General features: G+C 47.9%; 5 protein-coding genes across 5 annotated transcripts; 2 read left to right on the forward strand and 3 right to left on the reverse strand.

The window, feature by feature from the left end:
* Positions 1 to 5,722: 5,722 nt before the first annotated feature.
* Positions 5,723 to 8,077, forward strand: LOC128275684 (SWI/SNF-related matrix-associated actin-dependent regulator of chromatin subfamily E member 1-like). The gene has a single exon (XM_053014272.1). It carries the CDS (start codon positions 5,723 to 5,725, stop codon positions 7,982 to 7,984), a length of 2,262 nt encoding a protein of 753 aa, XP_052870232.1. The 3' UTR covers positions 7,985 to 8,077.
* Positions 8,078 to 8,348: 271 nt separating this feature from the next.
* Positions 8,349 to 9,343, reverse strand: LOC128275685 (proteasome subunit alpha type-2). The gene is made up of 3 exons (XM_053014273.1): positions 9,297 to 9,343; positions 8,875 to 9,207; positions 8,349 to 8,805 (listed from the first exon to the last, which is right to left on the reverse strand). The coding sequence occupies exons 1-3, from the start codon at positions 9,335 to 9,337 to the stop codon at positions 8,475 to 8,477; spliced, it is 705 nt and encodes a 234-aa protein (XP_052870233.1). The 5' UTR covers positions 9,338 to 9,343; the 3' UTR covers positions 8,349 to 8,474.
* Positions 9,344 to 9,793: 450 nt separating this feature from the next.
* On the forward strand, positions 9,794 to 11,126 carry LOC128271427 (uncharacterized). The gene is made up of 2 exons (XM_053008961.1): positions 9,794 to 9,903; positions 9,967 to 11,126. Exons 1-2 carry the CDS (start codon positions 9,898 to 9,900, stop codon positions 10,828 to 10,830), a joined length of 870 nt encoding a protein of 289 aa, XP_052864921.1. The 5' UTR covers positions 9,794 to 9,897; the 3' UTR covers positions 10,831 to 11,126.
* On the reverse strand, positions 10,912 to 12,522 carry LOC128271426 (interleukin enhancer-binding factor 2 homolog). Its single transcript, XM_053008959.1, has 2 exons — positions 12,477 to 12,522; positions 10,912 to 12,409 (listed from the first exon to the last, which is right to left on the reverse strand). Exon 2 carries the CDS (start codon positions 12,395 to 12,397, stop codon positions 11,198 to 11,200), a length of 1,200 nt encoding a protein of 399 aa, XP_052864919.1. The 5' UTR covers positions 12,398 to 12,409; positions 12,477 to 12,522; the 3' UTR covers positions 10,912 to 11,197.
* Positions 12,523 to 12,826: 304 nt separating this feature from the next.
* On the reverse strand, positions 12,827 to 13,493 carry LOC128273089 (28S ribosomal protein S10, mitochondrial). Its single transcript, XM_053011005.1, has 3 exons — positions 13,462 to 13,493; positions 13,173 to 13,393; positions 12,827 to 13,106 (listed from the first exon to the last, which is right to left on the reverse strand). The coding sequence occupies exons 1-3, from the start codon at positions 13,468 to 13,470 to the stop codon at positions 12,866 to 12,868; spliced, it is 471 nt and encodes a 156-aa protein (XP_052866965.1). The 5' UTR covers positions 13,471 to 13,493; the 3' UTR covers positions 12,827 to 12,865.
* Positions 13,494 to 17,679: the final 4,186 nt, after the last annotated feature.

Consider the following 17,679-nt stretch of genomic DNA (forward strand, 5'->3'; position numbering starts at 1 on the left):
TGCTTTTTCCTCGACCCTTCTGTACGCTTACGCCCCTCGCCATTTCCTACAATGTCCTTCTACCCTTGAAACCTTCTAGGGGTTGCAGCAAGTTTGTACATTCTCTCTACTTTCCTGCCGTTGTTCTACCCTCGTTCTTCGCAGAGTCGCCATCGTTGTCCTGCGTTGTCCTTTGGGATACAGAATGGGTTCACACAACCAGGTTCACCAGGTTCACCGTTTCGAAACAGGATACACAGAACAAAAGAAGGAAGCAAAAACGGCGCACACACTCACGCATCGCACCACACACAACATAACAACAATCTATACTCCTCGAACCCACCGTCAGCGTCAGCGCACACAGCAATGGAAGTTGGATGGCGGCAGCTGAACTCGGAGTAGGCTCTGCTGGCCGTGCCGCGAAGCCCCTGCAGTAATAGTTGCTGCTGCTGCTGATGTTGCTGTTGCTGCTGCTGTCGGTTGCTTGGGGATATTATTCTCTCGTTCTCTCTATCTCTCTTTCGCTCTCGCTCGCTATGTTGCTATTCCTCTCTCATTCCGTGTCGTTCTGTGCTTCTCTCTCTCTCCTTCGCTCGCACGCATTCTATCGTTCGCACACACAAACACTCTCATCGGGACAGCAAAGGGGGACTGAAAACTCGCTCGCCAAACCGGAATATCTCCTGTTTGGAGGATAATGCTTCAGCTCCACGGAAACTCCACACAACGCGAACGCTATAGAACCACCATCATCATCATTGCCACCACCGCCAGCCACCAGGCTCGCTCGCTCTCTCTTTCTCCCTCTTTCTCAAGCAACCAGCATCATTAATCGAAACGTCGTACACTACACACACGCGGCCGCCACAGTCTACTATTATGATCTTCACTGTACGCGGGCTGTTTTCATTTGGGCTGTGTAAAAACACCAGAAAATGCGAAGAAACTTCACCGGAGGATCCACACACACACACACGCGCGCGTACACGGTCCGCGACAGCAGCCATCGAAAGAACGCTTCCTCACGACGCTCCAGATCATTCATTTCGTGTGCATCCCGCCCTGTGTTTTTTGCCGTTCGCTCTTTCGCGACCAGCTTTTGCTTGCCCGTTTCCTTTCTACGCCGGTTACGGCTTCCTCGCCATCAATTCGTCTTTTGCCGGGCTCCTTTTCGTAAAGGGTCGCGCGGCGGCTTTGGATTCTTCCTCTCCTTTGCCCCTAGTTCTTAGCCTTGGCCACAGCTTGGGATCTTGTTTTTACTCTTCCCGCTTTCCGCTTTCCTGGCTTCGCTTTCGTTCTTCGTTTCATCGTTTTTCTTTCCTTTCCTTCGTTCCCATCATTCACGAAAACGCCATCCATCGCCTGCCTTGTTGTTTTTTTTCATTTTCATTTGTTTTGTGCGCCGTTCTGTTCGCTCGCTCTCTTTCGCTCTACGCAGCCTTTATGCTACGGGCTTCGGTAAGCCAAGCGATGACTTTTCTTACGGTTTTTTTCCATTCTTATTCTCGGGCACAACGGCTCCATGTCGCGCGTGTTCTCACACAGGATGCCACGGGTATCCGAAAGGGGAGCCCAAACCAAACACACACGCACACACAGAAAAGGGGAGCGCAAACACACACCACGGTGGCTCGCCGGATATCCTTCTAACGCACGCTCGCGTAAAAGCGCATTTCTAGAACGCGCGTCAGGCAACGGAGGAACCGATGAGTATGGTGACAAATGGCGGCACAAGCCGACAGAAAGATAAAAAAAGATGGCAAATGGCAACCACCGTGTGCGTCGTCAACGTCCTTTTGGTAGCACGCACGCACACACACACTCTCTCCCCGTATCCAGAATCCCTTCGTCAGCCGGAATCCAGAATGGTGGACGAAGCAAAACGAAGTGGGAAAAAATCGCTCGCAAAGCGCGTCACAATATTTTGTGGTTTATAATGAATAAAGTTGGGCATATTTTTATCCTTTCTGCACTCCAGTACTCCATTTCCGGTAATCCGCTTATCGTGCTCCGACAACCGAAGTTAGCTTGGTCGACATTGCGAAACGCGGCGTTCTTCTCACACACGCCGGGGTCAGCGAAACGGTGACGGCAGATCAATGTCCTCCGTCGGTCGGCCATGAAAAAAGCGGCGACCACGGCGCGAACGGAGTAACATGCGGAAACGCGGAAACATGCTGAAATAATTGTCGCCACCGCATCCAGAACCAGCCAAAAAATATGCAACACTCACACTCACTGCAAAAAAAAAACCGGTACCGCAAAAAGCGCACTTTGGTACTTATTACTGCACTGTACTTGGCTTCTGCCTTTCGCTCTATCTGCTTTAACGACGGGCGTTTGAACACCGGAACGTGGAAACTACGCTCGCACTTCTCGAGTAGATTTCGAGAATCATCTGAGATCTGAGTGCAAACCGTTCTACTTTTCTGCGTTCAACGCGCAATCGGAAAACACGTCCGAATACTTTAAGCGCAAAACACGTAAAATTCGAACAGCCGAACGAAAACGCACCCACCAACTTTGAATGTTTGTTTGTTGTAATTTGAAATCCCTTCAGTACTTTCGACCGCACTAACTTCTCGAACCTGGCCTGCGTTCCCGGGCTCTTTCGAAAATTCGAATTCGAATTCGAAAACAAGAAGAATAAGAAAACATGAAAAATTTTCATTTTTCTCAAACAATTGTCAGTTTATAAAATGCATTCAAATCGGCCGTTTGAATGCACTCATTGTTCCGTTGAAAAAATAAACAACAAAAACAGTACACTGTAACTGAAACAATTGAATAAAGCGAACCAAAAATAAAATAAGTGAAATATCTTGCATTTTTCATCCATTTTTTATCCTTTTTTACACTTATAAGGCATTAGCTTTTTATCAGAAATTCGATATTTACAGACGATTATGCATTAAACAATTTTAGTGTCATGCAGATTGAATAGCTCAGGCGTTGAAATACCTTAAATCATCGAAAAAAGTTATTTACTTGAACGCGTGTATTACACATAAAATGTTGAATTTGATGAAAACGCATGCAATGAGAGAACAAAGACAAAGAGAGAGCTTCGGAAATCTTCGTATCATTATTTTTAATAATTGTGGATTGATTTTTGATTGAACCAAGTAAGTTTTCATCCTCGTATTATCGTGTTTATCGTTGTTGGAAATCATTATTTAAAATCATACAAACTTTTGATATCATTGTATTACCATTACCGTTGCAGAACTTTAATTTTTACGATGGCGTTAAAGTAGCTGATAAAAGTTGGTTTTAAGGAGTAATTTTAATCATTAATTTTTATTTAAGAATTCTATAGTTAATGGTGTACCAGTGAATACTGACGGCATTTCATTTGGCAAGGTACGTTGTGAAATTTCTTATCGACACCACCAATTTGCACAGAATATATCCTCCCAGGGGTACTGTGAATAAACGGCGAACGGTATTTCCCAGTATAATCATTAAAATACAAAAAAAAGTAAATAAGTAAAGTTCTAAATATATTTTATATGTATTTAGTATATTCAATCCTTTCCACTTGGAAAGTTTAGTACCAGCCCAGGAATTGTTCTAATGTTGTCATGCAGGCAATTGAGTAGTAAATCGGATGTACAATGGCCATTATTGACGTAATAATAATGTTTGTTTGGTGAGGGAGATCTTTATTTACACGTAAATATGGAGTAATGTCTCTACATAATTTTAAACTTGCATTAAACAGTTAAACTTTACTTCATAATCCGTTTTTCTCTTGTCACAATGTTGTCTTCGTTATCTCCAGTTTTCTATGTTCGATCACAAACAAAGTTTTGTGAGCAATCATTATCTTTTATTGTATTGATTCAAACAAACGCTATTGATTATGTTTATGAATTTTCGAATGCTTTGATAGTATAGCGCGATGAATATAGCGCTTTCTTACAAATTTTACACACAAACGGCTTTTCGCCAGTGTGAGTTCGAATGTGAATCTTCAGCTGGCTTGGACGAATATAAGTTACGGAACAATGAGAGGGATGGTTCTTTTCGTTATTACGATGGTCTTTGCTATGTGCTTTCCGATTTCTGCCATAGTCAACTTGTTGACGACTCCGAAGGTTATACGAGCGCAACCGATGTAACGTTTTTTCTTGATCGCTTTTACGTTTTTGGGCAACTTTGAGGCGTTTTCCGGCATCGATGGGCGCGATTGCGTTTTGAATTGTTTCTGCATCATTAACACACGTGTTGGTTGGTGCAGAAGAATCTTCTCGGAACTTGCGAATCAATTCTAAAAAAAATGTTTGGCTGTTGTTCTGTTCATCGACATCTTCATTCTCTAATTTTAACGCAACTGGATTCTCTTTTGCTTCGAATAAATCATCAGCCTGGTTGCCACAACATTCATGTGTCCCATTTACTTGATCAGCATTACAACTCTTCTGAATCAAGCGCAAATCGTGCGCTGCATCCGATACGGTAAACTTCTCTTTAGTGATATCTGCCTCGTTCTTCGTTGTGTTATGCTCTGCGATAAACCCATCGACCAGTGCAATGTTCATGTTGCATCGCCAGCGGAACGTGTACATCTTGTCCAAACGCGATTCACACTTCGTGCACAAATACGACGGAACTACAGGTGATAAACTAGCCTACAAAAGTACAACTCTCATAAAACAATCTTTCTTGTGGAATAGGCTGAGATGTCTGTTTTAACAATTGTCCTACCTGAAAACCGGTGCAATCGAAGAGCTGTTGAAGCTTGTATTGTCCGGACTCGTCGTTCGCTAGGGGCTCCAAAGCGTCAGACTTCGACAGGCACCATCGGCATATTTTGGTTCTTGAAAATAATGTGCTATCACACCTTTTTATCATTTTGAACACCGACTTACTCAACACCATTCTCTTTCTTGATTAATGCCGCAGCTTTCATTTTGACTGCAATCGTCTATTTCTGTGCAGAGATTTTATAAATTCGTCCGCGTGTGGTTTTTTTCACTACCTGCGGTGCGTTTTGACAGTTTCGGTTCCGTTTCCACCCTTTTGACAGCTTGGTCTAATTTCACAGGAACTCACGAGCAGTTTGACGGTAGCTCCGAAGTCACTCAATCTTGTAGACAATTCAAAATATAATCTAGCAAACGTCGGTTAAACTCGACAAAATGGTTAGATTTTATATGACGCCAACACAGAATAAAGGCAAAGTTAATCACTTTGAACGATAAAATTGTTGAATGGTTAGCCGACTAATTCAAACAGTCAGTGCGTCTTTATTTTTATCACTCGGTTGTTACAAGCTGGGGTGAAATTGCTCACTTTCAACAACAACTTGCTAAATTCGTTCTCGGTGAAGGACGATTAGTATTTTCCTAATATTCTATCATTCAAAACCGAAGTGTAATCCTTTAAATATGTCGTTCTTTGTCCATTTTTCAGATGAAAGATAAAGATTTGTCTCGGCGATGAAAAGATAGCATTCCAACAATGAGCAACAACTCGTCGAATGAGCTACTGCCATCCGAAATGTCATCCCCGAAATTGACAACGAAAGCAAGCGTCGTTTGCTCAAACGCTAGATGGTGTGAAAAATTACATTCAAAAGCTAATAGTTGTGCTCTTTAAATGCAAAAACCTGTTTAAACAGTTCTCTGGTGTTTGTTGTTAAGCAGTATTAAAGGTTCACCCTTTTTCGGCAGAGTTGCCACCCGTTTGCGTGTAGTTGGTTCGGAAGGCGTTTTCGGCAAAGTGCGATTCCAAAATGGCGTTGCCAGCGAACTATAAACACAACATACCGGGCCCATCAATGACGACTCCGCAACGGATGCGGCCTTCCGGTTCGGGGGCGGACCGAAAGGATAACTCGAACCCGTTCATGCACAGCTCGCACGCTAATCCGGCGTTTACGCCGCAAAAGATGGGAAAGGCGTCGGCTGCATCGGAGTCGAAGATGATTAAACCTCCGAAACCACCGGAGAAACCGCTGATGCCGTACATGCGCTACTCGCGCAAGGTCTGGGACTCGATGAAGGCCTCCAACTCGGACCTAAAGCTGTGGGAGGTGGGCAAGATTATCGGGCAGCAGTGGCGTGACCTGCCGGACGCGGAAAAGGAGGAGTACATTGCGGAGTACGAGCATGAGAAGGCGGAGCACGAGAAAAACATGAAGGCGTACCACAACTCTCCCGCCTATTTGGCGTACTTGACCGCGCGGAACAAAGTCAAGCCGGGCGATGGCGATGGCCACGAGACGTCGTCGCGCTCGAGCTCGAAGTCACAGCAGCAGGACCGGCGTATCGATATTCAGCCGGCCGAAGATGAGGACGATCCGGACGATGGGTACTCGTTCAAGCATGTGGCATACGCAAGGTTCTCGCGTAACCATCGGTTGATTAACGAAATCTTCTCCGATGCCGTTGTGCCGGATGTGCGGTCCGTCGTGACCACGCAGCGGATGCATGTTCTGAAGCGGCAGGTTCAATCGCTGACCATGCACCAGATGAAGCTGCAGCACGAGTTGCAGTTAATTGAGGAGAAGTTCGAAACGCGCAAACGCAAGTTTGTGGAATCGAGTGAATGCTTCCAGGACGAACTGAAAAAGCACTGCAAACCGGCGGTCGACGAAGAAACGTTCCAGAAGATGGTCGATCGACAGTTTGAGATGATGAAGCGGGAGCGCTTGCGGGCGTTGGAGGAAGCACAAAAGCCTCCGGCGCCGGTTCCGCCACCACCTGTGGCCCCGCCAGCTACCGGAGGCGCTCCGGCAGCTACTAAATCCGATGAGCAACCGCCGGAGCAGACTAACGGTAATGAACCGGCAACCGGGCAGGAATCCACCACGGGGGCCGAGGTGGTCCCGTCATCACCGATGGCTGCAGCAACTTCCGACGAGTCTCAAGGTTCGCAGGAATCCTCGACGGCCCCTGTCGCTGAGAAGAAAGACCTTGCCGAGGAACCGAAACCGGAAGCGAAAGAAGAAACGCATCCGAAACCTTCGCCGGAACCGGTTAAGGTTCCAGCTCCTCCGGTCGCTCATTCGCCGGCCCCGGTCGGTCCACCATCGATTGGCCACCCAGAAGCACCCACTGCAGCCCCTCATAGTGTGCCCTCGGCTCCCATTCACCATCAAGCTCCGGCCGTTCACATGCCACCAGTTGCAGTGGCTCCTGCTCCCCAAACCGTTCCTCCGCATTCGATCGAAGCCAAACCGGAAATACCGCCAACATCGATTGTTCATCACACATCGGGGCATCCGCCGGTCGGTCACCCTCCGGTCGCCCCGGTTATGCAACCCGTTCACGGCGCCTACCCTCCGCCACCGGGATCTGCGGTCGCACCGCCGCATCAGATGTCGGCTGCTGCGACACCACCACCACCATCGCACACTCCCGAACAACAAATTCCTCCTCCAAATGTGACCGTTCCGCATCACCAACCACCACCGCCGCCGCACCACATGCCACCGCACATGCAACCGCATCCGGGGATGCCAACCCACGGTTCGTTCCCCGGGTATCCCCATGCCGGGTCACCTCGTGCCCCGTATTATCTTCCCGGGTACGGTGGCCATCCACAACCGTACGGTCAGTATGGACACTATCCCTATCATCAGCCGCAGTACGGTCCTCCGCCACCACCGGGAGGTTATGTTGCTGGTCCACCAGGAACCCGACCACCACCGGGGCACTACGGGCCGGAGGTTCACCATGCGGAACCACCACACCATGGCTACGGTCCACCTCCTCCACCCGGAGCAGGAGCACCAGGTGGTATGCCACCGGGCGGGGTAGGAGGACCGCCACCCCCTGGCCCTCCGCACACGGGCAACCCACCAACGGTGGTAACGGCAACGGGAACCGTTACACCACCCACGGTTAGCGCACCACCGCCAGTGGCTGGTCCGGAACCGGGTGAGATCGAACCAGTCAAAAGCCCGGCTTCGGCACCGTCCAAAAAACGTAAGAAGAGTGGTGCCGGCAGCAAACACGACGATCCGGCCGCCGGCGATAAGAAGGACGATTAAGATTAACGCATTGAAGACGATTACTTTAAGATCGAAAGCACAATTGCATACAGTTTTTATCTCTTCGCTTCTCTATCATGATTGAATAACCCGTACATTTGTCAACACGATTTTCATTCGAATAAAACTAGCTCTCGGTGTTAGTATAAAACCAAACAGGATGCTTGGTTATTATTTCGTTATTCGCATTTACTTCCGTAACTCAGGTTAACTTGAACCCATCCAATTATTCATATATTCGTGCGATTTTTGTTTATTTTAAGGATTTGTGCACAATCTATAGCTGAACTTGAATCAATCTTAGCAGTCGAGAATTGCCGCACGAAAATTTTCTGCACGCTGACGTCGCATACTGAGACGCGAATGAAAACAGTGACAACTATTTTTTACCGTTAGAAATGAGCAAAGGAGCTTCAAAAGTATGTTTTATTTCGGTATCATCGAACCACAACATTACGTTCCGGTTCCAAAAAAATCTCCGCATTTTCCCTTATGGAATATTGGCCAAATAATCCTGCACGTCCGAGGGATCTAGCCGGCGGAAACCGTTCGCATCACAGATGCCCACCTCGATGTTGTCCGCGTTCATCTGCCCCTCGAAGCCTTCCTTCAGGGTTAGAATGGCCGTGTGGACCGCGTCGTCCAACTCGAGGTCTTCGCTGTAGCGCTTCTCGAGGAAAGTTTTACCATTGTTGGCGTTCTTGCCCATGGCCGTCGCTTTCCACGCAAAGTACGCTCCGGACGGATCGCACTGGAAGAGGTAAGGTCGACCCTCATCCCAGCCACAAATCAACAGAGATACTCCGAACGGACGGACACCACTGTTTAGGAGGCAAAATACAAATTGGTCAGTTTTGTGCACATCAACATGTGACGGTGTGGTGAATTACCCAGATTGCGTGTACTCCTGCATTACGTTGGCGATCTTTTGCACCAACTGAGAGGTCGGAATCGGTTCGCGGTACGTAAGGAAGTAGTTCTGGGCCAATCTACGAGCCTGTCTCACCAACAGCCTATAGTCCGGTCCCATACCGGAGTAGATCATTCCGATATGGTTCGTTACCATCTCGACCTTGTGAACGCTGTGCTCTTCGTACAGGATCGACTTCTGCTTGTTCTCCGTCGCAATTACGACTCCATTGACCGCCTTGATACCGACCGATGGGGCACCGGCCGCGACTGCCGCTAGAGCATACTCGATTTGTACCAACTTTCCCGAAGGACTAGAGGGACGAAACGGAGACACAAAACATGAGATTGCGGTTCTGTCACAGGCAAGAAATTTAATCGGTTTTGCATCGCGCCCACTTACCTAAAAGTGGTCAGTGAAAAACTGTACCGTTCCGAGGCCATCCCGAAAAGTTTCCTTCACGGCGATGGAACGCAAAAACAATTATTTCTTCACAAAATTCGTGCGGCGAACCGAGCGACGACGGGCAGTTCTGAAAACAGCTTTCTCACCGACGTTGACAGCACGCCGCAAACGCGACCAAACGTCAAAGACAGCGCGAGAAGTACTAGAATGGCGATGTTTTATTATTTCATAGAAACAGTTGTAAACGGTTTTTACGCGGTCGTTAATTTACTGCTGAAATATCAATTGTCCACAGTTTCCGCAGAATTTTTGCAAACAAAAAAATATTTGTCCACTTGATACAATATCACCCAAAAAGCGTTCCACCTTGCCATAATTCAAATCATTCGAGTACTCGAAGTGAGCAGAAGCGAAGTGAGATGCGTCTCACAAAGTGAGTTTTCCTTTTTTCGTGAGTATTTTCTCATTTGTTTTCCTCATTCTTATGGCAATGGGAAAATGGAATAAAGTCCTGCTCCTGTTCTTGTCAAAAATTTTCACTCTTCACTGACCACAGTTCAACGGAGCATCGAAATTTGGGAAATTACTTTCTGGATTCATGGGTGTAAGAGATGTTGTGATTTAAATTTGAGTTTTATCACGTGGTTGATTGTGTCCTTTCCCCCAGAATATTCGACAAATGGAGCAAAAGTATGACCTCTCGAAGTGCCAGATGTATAACGAGAAGAGTTCCTTTGCCTTTTGGATCGTGCTGGTGTTACTGTTCTGCCTGGCGTTGGGTAATCTCTGCCTGACGCTCTCGATAACGGCTATTTTGCGCATTTACCGCGGTATGGAAAATATCGAGCTGATACAGGATGCGGAAACGATCAAGTTCTACGGTAACATTGATTTCGATCGGGTCTACAAGAAAGATGGCCTCCTGGAGAGTTTCTATGACGAGCCACTCGAAATTACCGGTGACGATGGTGCGGTATCGATCAATCTGGTTAACAGGAACGGCCACTCGCACAACAAAATACAGCTCTCGAAAAATGGTAGCTTCCTGAAGGGGATTAATCACTTCGACGTGAAGGACCCGGCCACGGGTAAGACAGTTTTTGCCACGTCGCGGCCACACTACAACATGCCACAGGGAGCTTCGGTACTGCATGCACACCTCATCAATACGGGGCGCATCGCGTCACCCATTAACGACACGCTAAAGCTACAAACCCGTAATAAAATCACACTCAAGGGCACCGAAGGCATACGAATGGAGGCCAAAGAAATGTTGTGGTCGGCGGATCAGAATATATCTCTGAAATCGGACAATGGCAGCACTATCCTAGTCGGCGGCAATGGAGTTTGGGTGAACGTGAACAATTTGCCCGTGGTCAAGAACGAGCACGGTATGCGAAGCGGTTCAAATCAGTACAAGCTGTGCGTTTGCTATCCCCAGGGCCGCATTTTCCGCATTGCAGTGCCGAAAACGCATACCACACGCGTGAATTGTGCTCATTTTGCGGCCAATCAGAATCCGTGTGCCTAAGCTGCTGTGGGAAAGTATTCGTAAGCGTGTTTAACTGATAGCTGAGGGGCTAACATATCGAATCAAGCATTAGGTTAAGAATCTATTGATAGTTTATTAAAACAAGGGTTTGCAATCACGCGTCCCAGGCGAATAGTGTTCAGTTGTGTAGTGGTTTTAAAGTAGTTTTAGAACGAATATTGTAGTGTTATTGAATCATAATTAGATCCTGTTCTACCATAAAATAAGCCCGAAGATTACTAACGACCACTTAGTTAACGCCTATTAGACAAATAAATACTTGAAATATCGCTAAGTTCACGTCTATTTTTTGATGTAGTTATTTTCTTTTGCAACAAAAATGTAGAGAATTTGCTTCCGGGACAATTCACTCCAAAGGTTCGTCATCCAACACATCGTCCACGCACTCCATATCGTCATCTTCGCCTTCCTTCTTCTCCGAAGGCTTTTCATATGCCGGTTCCATCGGTGACACAACGACCCCATCCCAGACGGACATGTCCTTTGCGACGGTCGTATTTTCAATAAAACCCAGAATGTGTTTGTATCCACCGTGGGACAAAACACGGACCAACGTTTGTGCCGTCATGCAGCATTCGTCCTGCTGAACCAGCGACATCGAAGTGTGGACCCGGAAGTGGCCCACCTCACACGGGTCCGTAATACCGGCCGATCCGGGCACGAACAGGCCCGACGAGAGCAGCTGAAACACGCGCCGAAACGCAACGTTCACCGGTAAAGCCTGCCGGCTCGGGTTGTTCATGATGGCGGAGTGCGCAAGCAGATCACAAATCCACGGGTTCAACGGTTTGAATCCATCGAATCGGCGGGCCAAATCTTTCAGGATGCGAATGAGCACCTTAATCGTCGAGTGGTGTGCATTCTCCTCGAACCAGCGCGTGTGACGGATGGCGGCCAGATGGCTCTGGATGATCTTGAAGTCGAGATGCTTCTCCGGTTCCAGCTTGCGCATGTTTTGCGGCAGTGTGGCAATCATGCAGCGCACCTTGGCCAGCGAGTTCGATATTTCGAAACCCTTTTCGCTGAAGGCAAGCGATAGTGCTTCCGCTTTCGGTACCACTTCCGTTTTCATCGACTTTTGTAAATCTTCTTCAACCTTTTTGCCCAGCGCCTCGGCACAGTCTTTGGTGGGGAACGACTTCAGGATGATTACTATATCGGCCACGTTACCACCGACCATCATCGTGCCCTTTTTGAACGAGCCAACCTGACGCACCTCTTCGAGTTGGCACTTGGTAAAGTCCCCGGGAGCGATCACGATATTGTCCAGCACACCCTGCACCTTCGAGACGAGGTTCGAAATGGCCGTTTGCTCCGCAGCGGTTGGAGTAAGATCCTGGCTGCGTTTCAGCAACGCATTCGTCAGCACCGTGTCATCCTGGACCGGTTGGACGCGCGGGAATGCCATTTCAGCGAGTGTCAGGTCAAACGGGTGCCGAGGAAGAAAGGTTTTCTTGTTCATGAACGGTGCCCCGCGAACACCTCGCATGCCCATTCCCATGCCACCGCCACGACCACCACCTCTCATGAGTCCCGGTCGTACCATGGTTTTTTTTGGCTAAAAATGAATAAGCTTGCTAAATGTTTGATGAAATCCTATCACAATTATCACAGCAATCACTTACTTTGTGGTGGACGGCGTAAAATATCTGTCGAACCAGAGCACAATGCCGGAACAGTAAACAATTGTTTGTTATCGATCGAGAAAATGTCTGTTGACGTTTCCCAGGATGCAGTAGATGGGATATTTTCACGCACAATAATGTTTGTACACAATCGACTTTCAGCTTAAGAAATTAAATTAAATTTTTGAAATTCTTAAAAATGGATAATGATCAATTTAAGACGGAAAAGTAATGAATAATGAGACTTGTGCACTTTCGTATAATTTTTAAGAACATATTTTCTAAATTCTAAATGATTCTATCCGAAGCATTAAGGCAATTTTTATAGACTAGTCTTGTTTACAATCTAAAATCTACTTTATTTTGACTTATAGACACACATTTCGCCACTACTTTCGCAAATGTTCCGGCACTTCTTGTATCTCTACCTTCGTCACTTTCAGTGCCACACCTTCCGGCAGATTGCGCTCGATGTACTCGAGGAAAGTATCCAGCGTGGAGCCTGTCAGCTTGTGGAAGTGCATAAACCGGTAGTAATTGCGAACTTCATACTGCACACGATGTTTCTTGTAAATGTGTACCGACTTAAGGAGTGTTAATCGATCCTTGATCGACTTCCGAAGAGCCCAGCTGAAGAAAGGAAAGATACATTTTAATTGAGTGACGAACACTGTTGATGGCCACAACGACACATACTGCTTTCCGACTTCGATGTCCAAATGTTCGGCGGCGGTTTTAGCAAAGGTAGCGTAGCTTTTCATAACCTCCGGTTCGATTCCTTTCATTTGAAGCTCTACTCGGCTGTACAGTTTGTCCGGTGTGTCGGCTACGGCCGGAGTTGTTACTTCTGAATACCACCGGACCGCTGGTAGTGACCGAACCACTAGGGGGCTAACAGTACGCGGAAGGTTAAACCACTGGAACAAGGAAAGCAAGTTATTTGGAGACTAAAACACTAGTTAATTGAATAAATAACAATAGTTACCCTCAGCATGTTGGATTGTTATTCAACAGAAACCAAAAAGCTGTGAAGTTGTCAGAAACGCGGCTGTCAAAAGTGACAGCAAACATGTGTAGCGATTCTATGAATTAATTCGATGTTTTGCTATTGCAAAAGTGGTGAGTATTGTTGTACAATCTTGCACGAAGGACATTTGTTCAAAGAATGCGTGCTCGAAATTATTCTTATATGAATATACTCTTTCGAGAGTCAGCTAACTGGTAAAATCTGCTAACGTGCCAATGTTTGAGGTACACTATTGAAAGAGATTGCTTTATTGCTTAGTTTTGCTATAAATCACTACTCAGATTTGATTATCAATAAAATGAATCATGATTTGCGGAGCTGGATGAGAATCCACGATTATCAAAAACGTTACATTCGATCCTTTCTGAATTTGAAACAATTATGACCCACATTTGCCAACGCTCCGCAATGTCACAGTAACTCGGAGTGGTGGATTCGAAGGACATTCGCGAGAACATCGCACGGATTCGCGAGGATATTGGTTTGACACTCTCGTAGTGCATTTACTGAAGGAATGTACTAAAGAGAGAGAGAGAGAAAGATAGATAAAGAAAGAGAGCGAGAAAGAGAGAGAGAGAGAGATAATCGTGTCCTGCCTGGCATCAGCATTGCGAATCGGAATCGAACGTACACCCGGTTCCGATTGGTGCTAGTGCTTGGCCGATAGTCCAAATCTTGCACAATTATTACTTAGTAGCAACCGTTTAGCACTTAGTAGCGAAAGGTCAGGCCTGTGGCTGTGCGACATGAAGTAACGGGAACACAGATTATCAAAGCACCGGGACCGCCAATCGCTCCAATCAGTGTTCGGTGTGCCTAGCCGTGCCAAGCACTGCGTTTGCGGAGCGCCCGAATGTGACCGTGTGTGTGAACTGCGGAGTGTGTAATTAACTATCTGCCAGGGCCAGTCAACCTATGCACCACCGGACCGGACCATGGGACAAACCATCAGCAGTTCGGGTGAGTGATAATTATATTAAACGAACACGGACACATTTTGCAGCGTTGCAAACGATGCCAAATTTACATAACCGCAAACCGAACACAAACCCTCCGGGGCGGACAATCGATGTAAACAATGCCTTCCGGAGACTGCGTCGGCTTATCGGACAGGAATTCCCACGGTTTTTTGGTTTCGCCACCGATTGCCGGGCTAACCTCCGAAAATTAGACCGGACGGGGATATTACTGTAGGCTCGGTGGACGCAAGTGTATGCGAGTTGAGCGAGTTCCGGCCGAAAAGATACGTTCGGCAAGGGGTCGCACGGTTGTCTTTCTTCTGATTCTTTCTTTTTTAGAAGCGATGCGTCGAAACCGTATTACACCTGTCGTACGTACGAGGAAGTAAAGAATTAATGGAACCCTTCCGAAGCGAATCCACGCTGCAGCTGATAATTCGTGCAGCGCACAGGATCCGAAGGGTTCCGGGGAGCGTCTCTTCTCATCAACTCGAAAGACCGGAATGATTTTTTCTTACAGCTCCGTTGGTGCCGGGAAGGTAAACGCAAAACAAAATCATGAAACACCCGCCAAGACGGAAGGCGCGTGGTGCGAGTTTACGGAAATTTGGGGCAAGCGGATGGCCAAACACGATGTGCATACGCGCGAAAGGGCGCGAGCAAACGATGCAGGAAGTGAAGCATATTAATCGCTTACACCTTGCGCCGGCGATCGCAAAATTTCACCAATTTCCCCACACACTCGCTGTCGATGACCGCCGGTGGGCTGACCGCGGAAGGAAGATTGCAGTTTTACGTGCTTCCGCTATTAGGCCGGTGGAATAATTAAGCGGCGGGCCATCGTCGCGTTTCTCCGTAGCACATCGCGTCCGTCTCGTGTATCTTTGGCCGTTCCCAGATCGAGAAGATCGTCACCTGTGGCCCACCCGCAGTGTCGCCCCCTCCTGTGTGGGTCGAAATGTTTTGGGACCTACCCCCACGACGAGCTATTGTATGCGTTCTCGAGCACTCTAAAAACCGTGACCTCGGCTACTGTCTGGTATAAGGTCTGACACCAGCACCTTGCCGTTGATTGGAATCGTATTCACTGTGACATCGTTAGAAACAATGGGCTTCGTTTAACATGTACTGGTCTCCCAGGCCAGGCGGAGCGTACCAGAACGAATCCTGTCCTGTTGTACGTGCGCCACTGGGCGCTTACCGACCCGGAGCCCTCCAGGGAAGGCGCAGGCCGAAGGGCTGCTCATTTGCAGGCCAGCCAGAAAGCGGAGACCAGAGACCTTCCGCCGGTTTACGCTATCGGTCGATCCGCTTTGACCCGGCCTTTCCGTCACACACTGGGCTCGTAAGCGCATCTGTAGTCGATCAGGTCGATCAGCTGTCTTCGGAAGACAGCGAGAAGATGGCCAAAGAAGAATCGGAAGATCTGGAACGCAGAGTCTTCAGATTACCTGTGCGAAGGATACACGGTGCGCAGGCACCCTGTGGGAAGGACAGCATGGAAGCGTCCTCGGAGCAGTGCCAGGTTTGGGATCGGGGCTGACTGAAATCAATTTTCCAACTGTTTCGCTTCGATTCGACTGTGACGACGAGCTGTGCCCGGAGATCGAACGATTGAAAGTAAACACATGGCCTTCCGACATGGCGTTTTCGGGAAAGAAAACTAAATAAAAGTTTGCCATAAGCTAACATATGCGCCATTTTTTTCCAATCTCTAGGCTGCCTAAAGCCCTGAAACTACGAACATTCTCATGAACTTCGTGGTTTGATCATTTCAATAAAAGACTGTATAAGGAGCAGATCGCTAGCCACTACTATGTAGAAGACGCCTTGGGCACTATTTGGCGAAATTTGGCAACTAGTTTTGAGATGAGTAAGAAACGCATCAGAGTACGATCAAGATCTGCAGCTTAATTGCAGATGCAGCAGGTCTGGCCCAGCGCTGCCAGATGATGGATGTCCTTTTTTCTTCCTACGATTACATCTCCCGGCGAACCGGGAAGCAACGCTTAAAACAAAGCAGATTGTTGCACCCCTTCTCGTTGACATCTGTTCTTGGGCCATTCGGCCCGAGGTCAAATTATTATCATCATCTGCGTGTACCACTTTCTACGAGCCTGGGCTCCGGGCGAACAGGCTAAACAGAGAACAGAGAGTCGCCTCACGCTGGTCAGCGGGCCATGTGGGTCCGAAAAGGATACGCTTCGTTTCTCGACCAAATCTGACACAGCGCGGTTGGTGCACTGCCAGCATGTGCTCGGCCGGGCCCCTATCGTTCAGCTGCTGCCGCTGTCGGACGGGTTTGCTTATGTCGCCTCACAACAGGGCCGTATGATAAGAGCCGGCACTGGCGACTGGCCCGGTTTCTCGGCGATGCCGTCAGGCGTCGTTCTCTGAAGAAGTGTGACCGGATGGCACCGGGTGTTGAATCTGAACGATAAACGCTCGCTATCAGCTGCGGCTCGCTGTCGGAGAAATGTTTGCACACTCCTCGGGGCGGCGCAACACGGTGCTATCGGCGCGGCGGAGCAGATGATGACGAGAATTAAAATGTTGCCATTTAGCGGCTAAATGTATCTGAGCCGAGCGGCATCTGCTGGACCGTTTGACGATCGTCCCCTTACTTGTAGGGCGCGTCGAGACCATCATTCTCGATGTGTCCACTGTTTATGTTTATCCGCAGCAACCAGAGCCATGTGTTGTTTTCGTGGGTCGTCTCGAAACGGGCCGTGGCTACCGTTTTCCGTCGCATGTCCTTACCGCACGCGCAAGGATACTGGCCCTTGTAATGTAGGCAACGGAATATATAATGAGTATTCCACAAACCGGACGAAGTGTTGTTCTAAGAAGCACGGCCCAAGGATGAAGTGGACCGTCTTGGTGACCGTCCTTTGGAGAGGCAGCTGAGCGTTACGTTACGGAGTTATACGTGCATGTTGTGTTAGTTTTCACGCCTCTCGTCTCCGACGGCCGGATTATGACGGGCCGACGTGTCGGCGACGGCCGCCGACACCCCGGAGAAAGATAAATGCATTTTCTTACGAAAGTGCCAATCCCGAAGGATAATACGGTCCATATGGTGAATGCTTTAGCTGGATTTAGTAACGCTCTCGCACCTTCACACCATGTCCGGACAGTATTTCCCCTTCGCCGTTCTTTGAAGTTGTTTCATTTGTTATGTTATATCACGCCCACAACACCTACATTTGGTGAAAGC

The sequence above is a fragment of the Anopheles cruzii genome, chromosome 3 (genome assembly GCF_943734635.1).
Source record: "Anopheles cruzii chromosome 3, idAnoCruzAS_RS32_06, whole genome shotgun sequence".
Lineage (NCBI taxonomy): Eukaryota > Metazoa > Arthropoda > Insecta > Diptera > Culicidae > Anopheles > Anopheles cruzii.

Bases quoted from the DNA above. Each gene is read 5' to 3' on its own strand.
- LOC128275684 (XM_053014272.1), top strand. From the start codon at position 5,723: ATGGCGTTGCCAGCGAACTATAAACACAACATACCGGGCCCATCAATG.
- LOC128275685 (XM_053014273.1), bottom strand. From the start codon at position 9,337: ATGGCCTCGGAACGGTACAGTTTTTCACTGACCACTTTTAG. The intron at 9,208-9,296 runs GTAAGTGGGCGC...TCGTCCCTCTAG, and splicing joins TTTTCACTGACCACTTTTAG to TCCTTCGGGAAAGTTGGTAC. The intron at 8,806-8,874 runs GTAATTCACCAC...CCTCCTAAACAG, and splicing joins CAGGAGTACACGCAATCTGG to TGGTGTCCGTCCGTTCGGAG.
- LOC128271426 (XM_053008959.1), bottom strand. From the start codon at position 12,397: ATGGTACGACCGGGACTCATGAGAGGTGGTGGTCGTGGCGGTGGCATG.
- LOC128273089 (XM_053011005.1), bottom strand. The intron at 13,107-13,172 runs GTATGTGTCGTT...TCCTTTCTTCAG, and splicing joins GACATCGAAGTCGGAAAGCA to CTGGGCTCTTCGGAAGTCGA.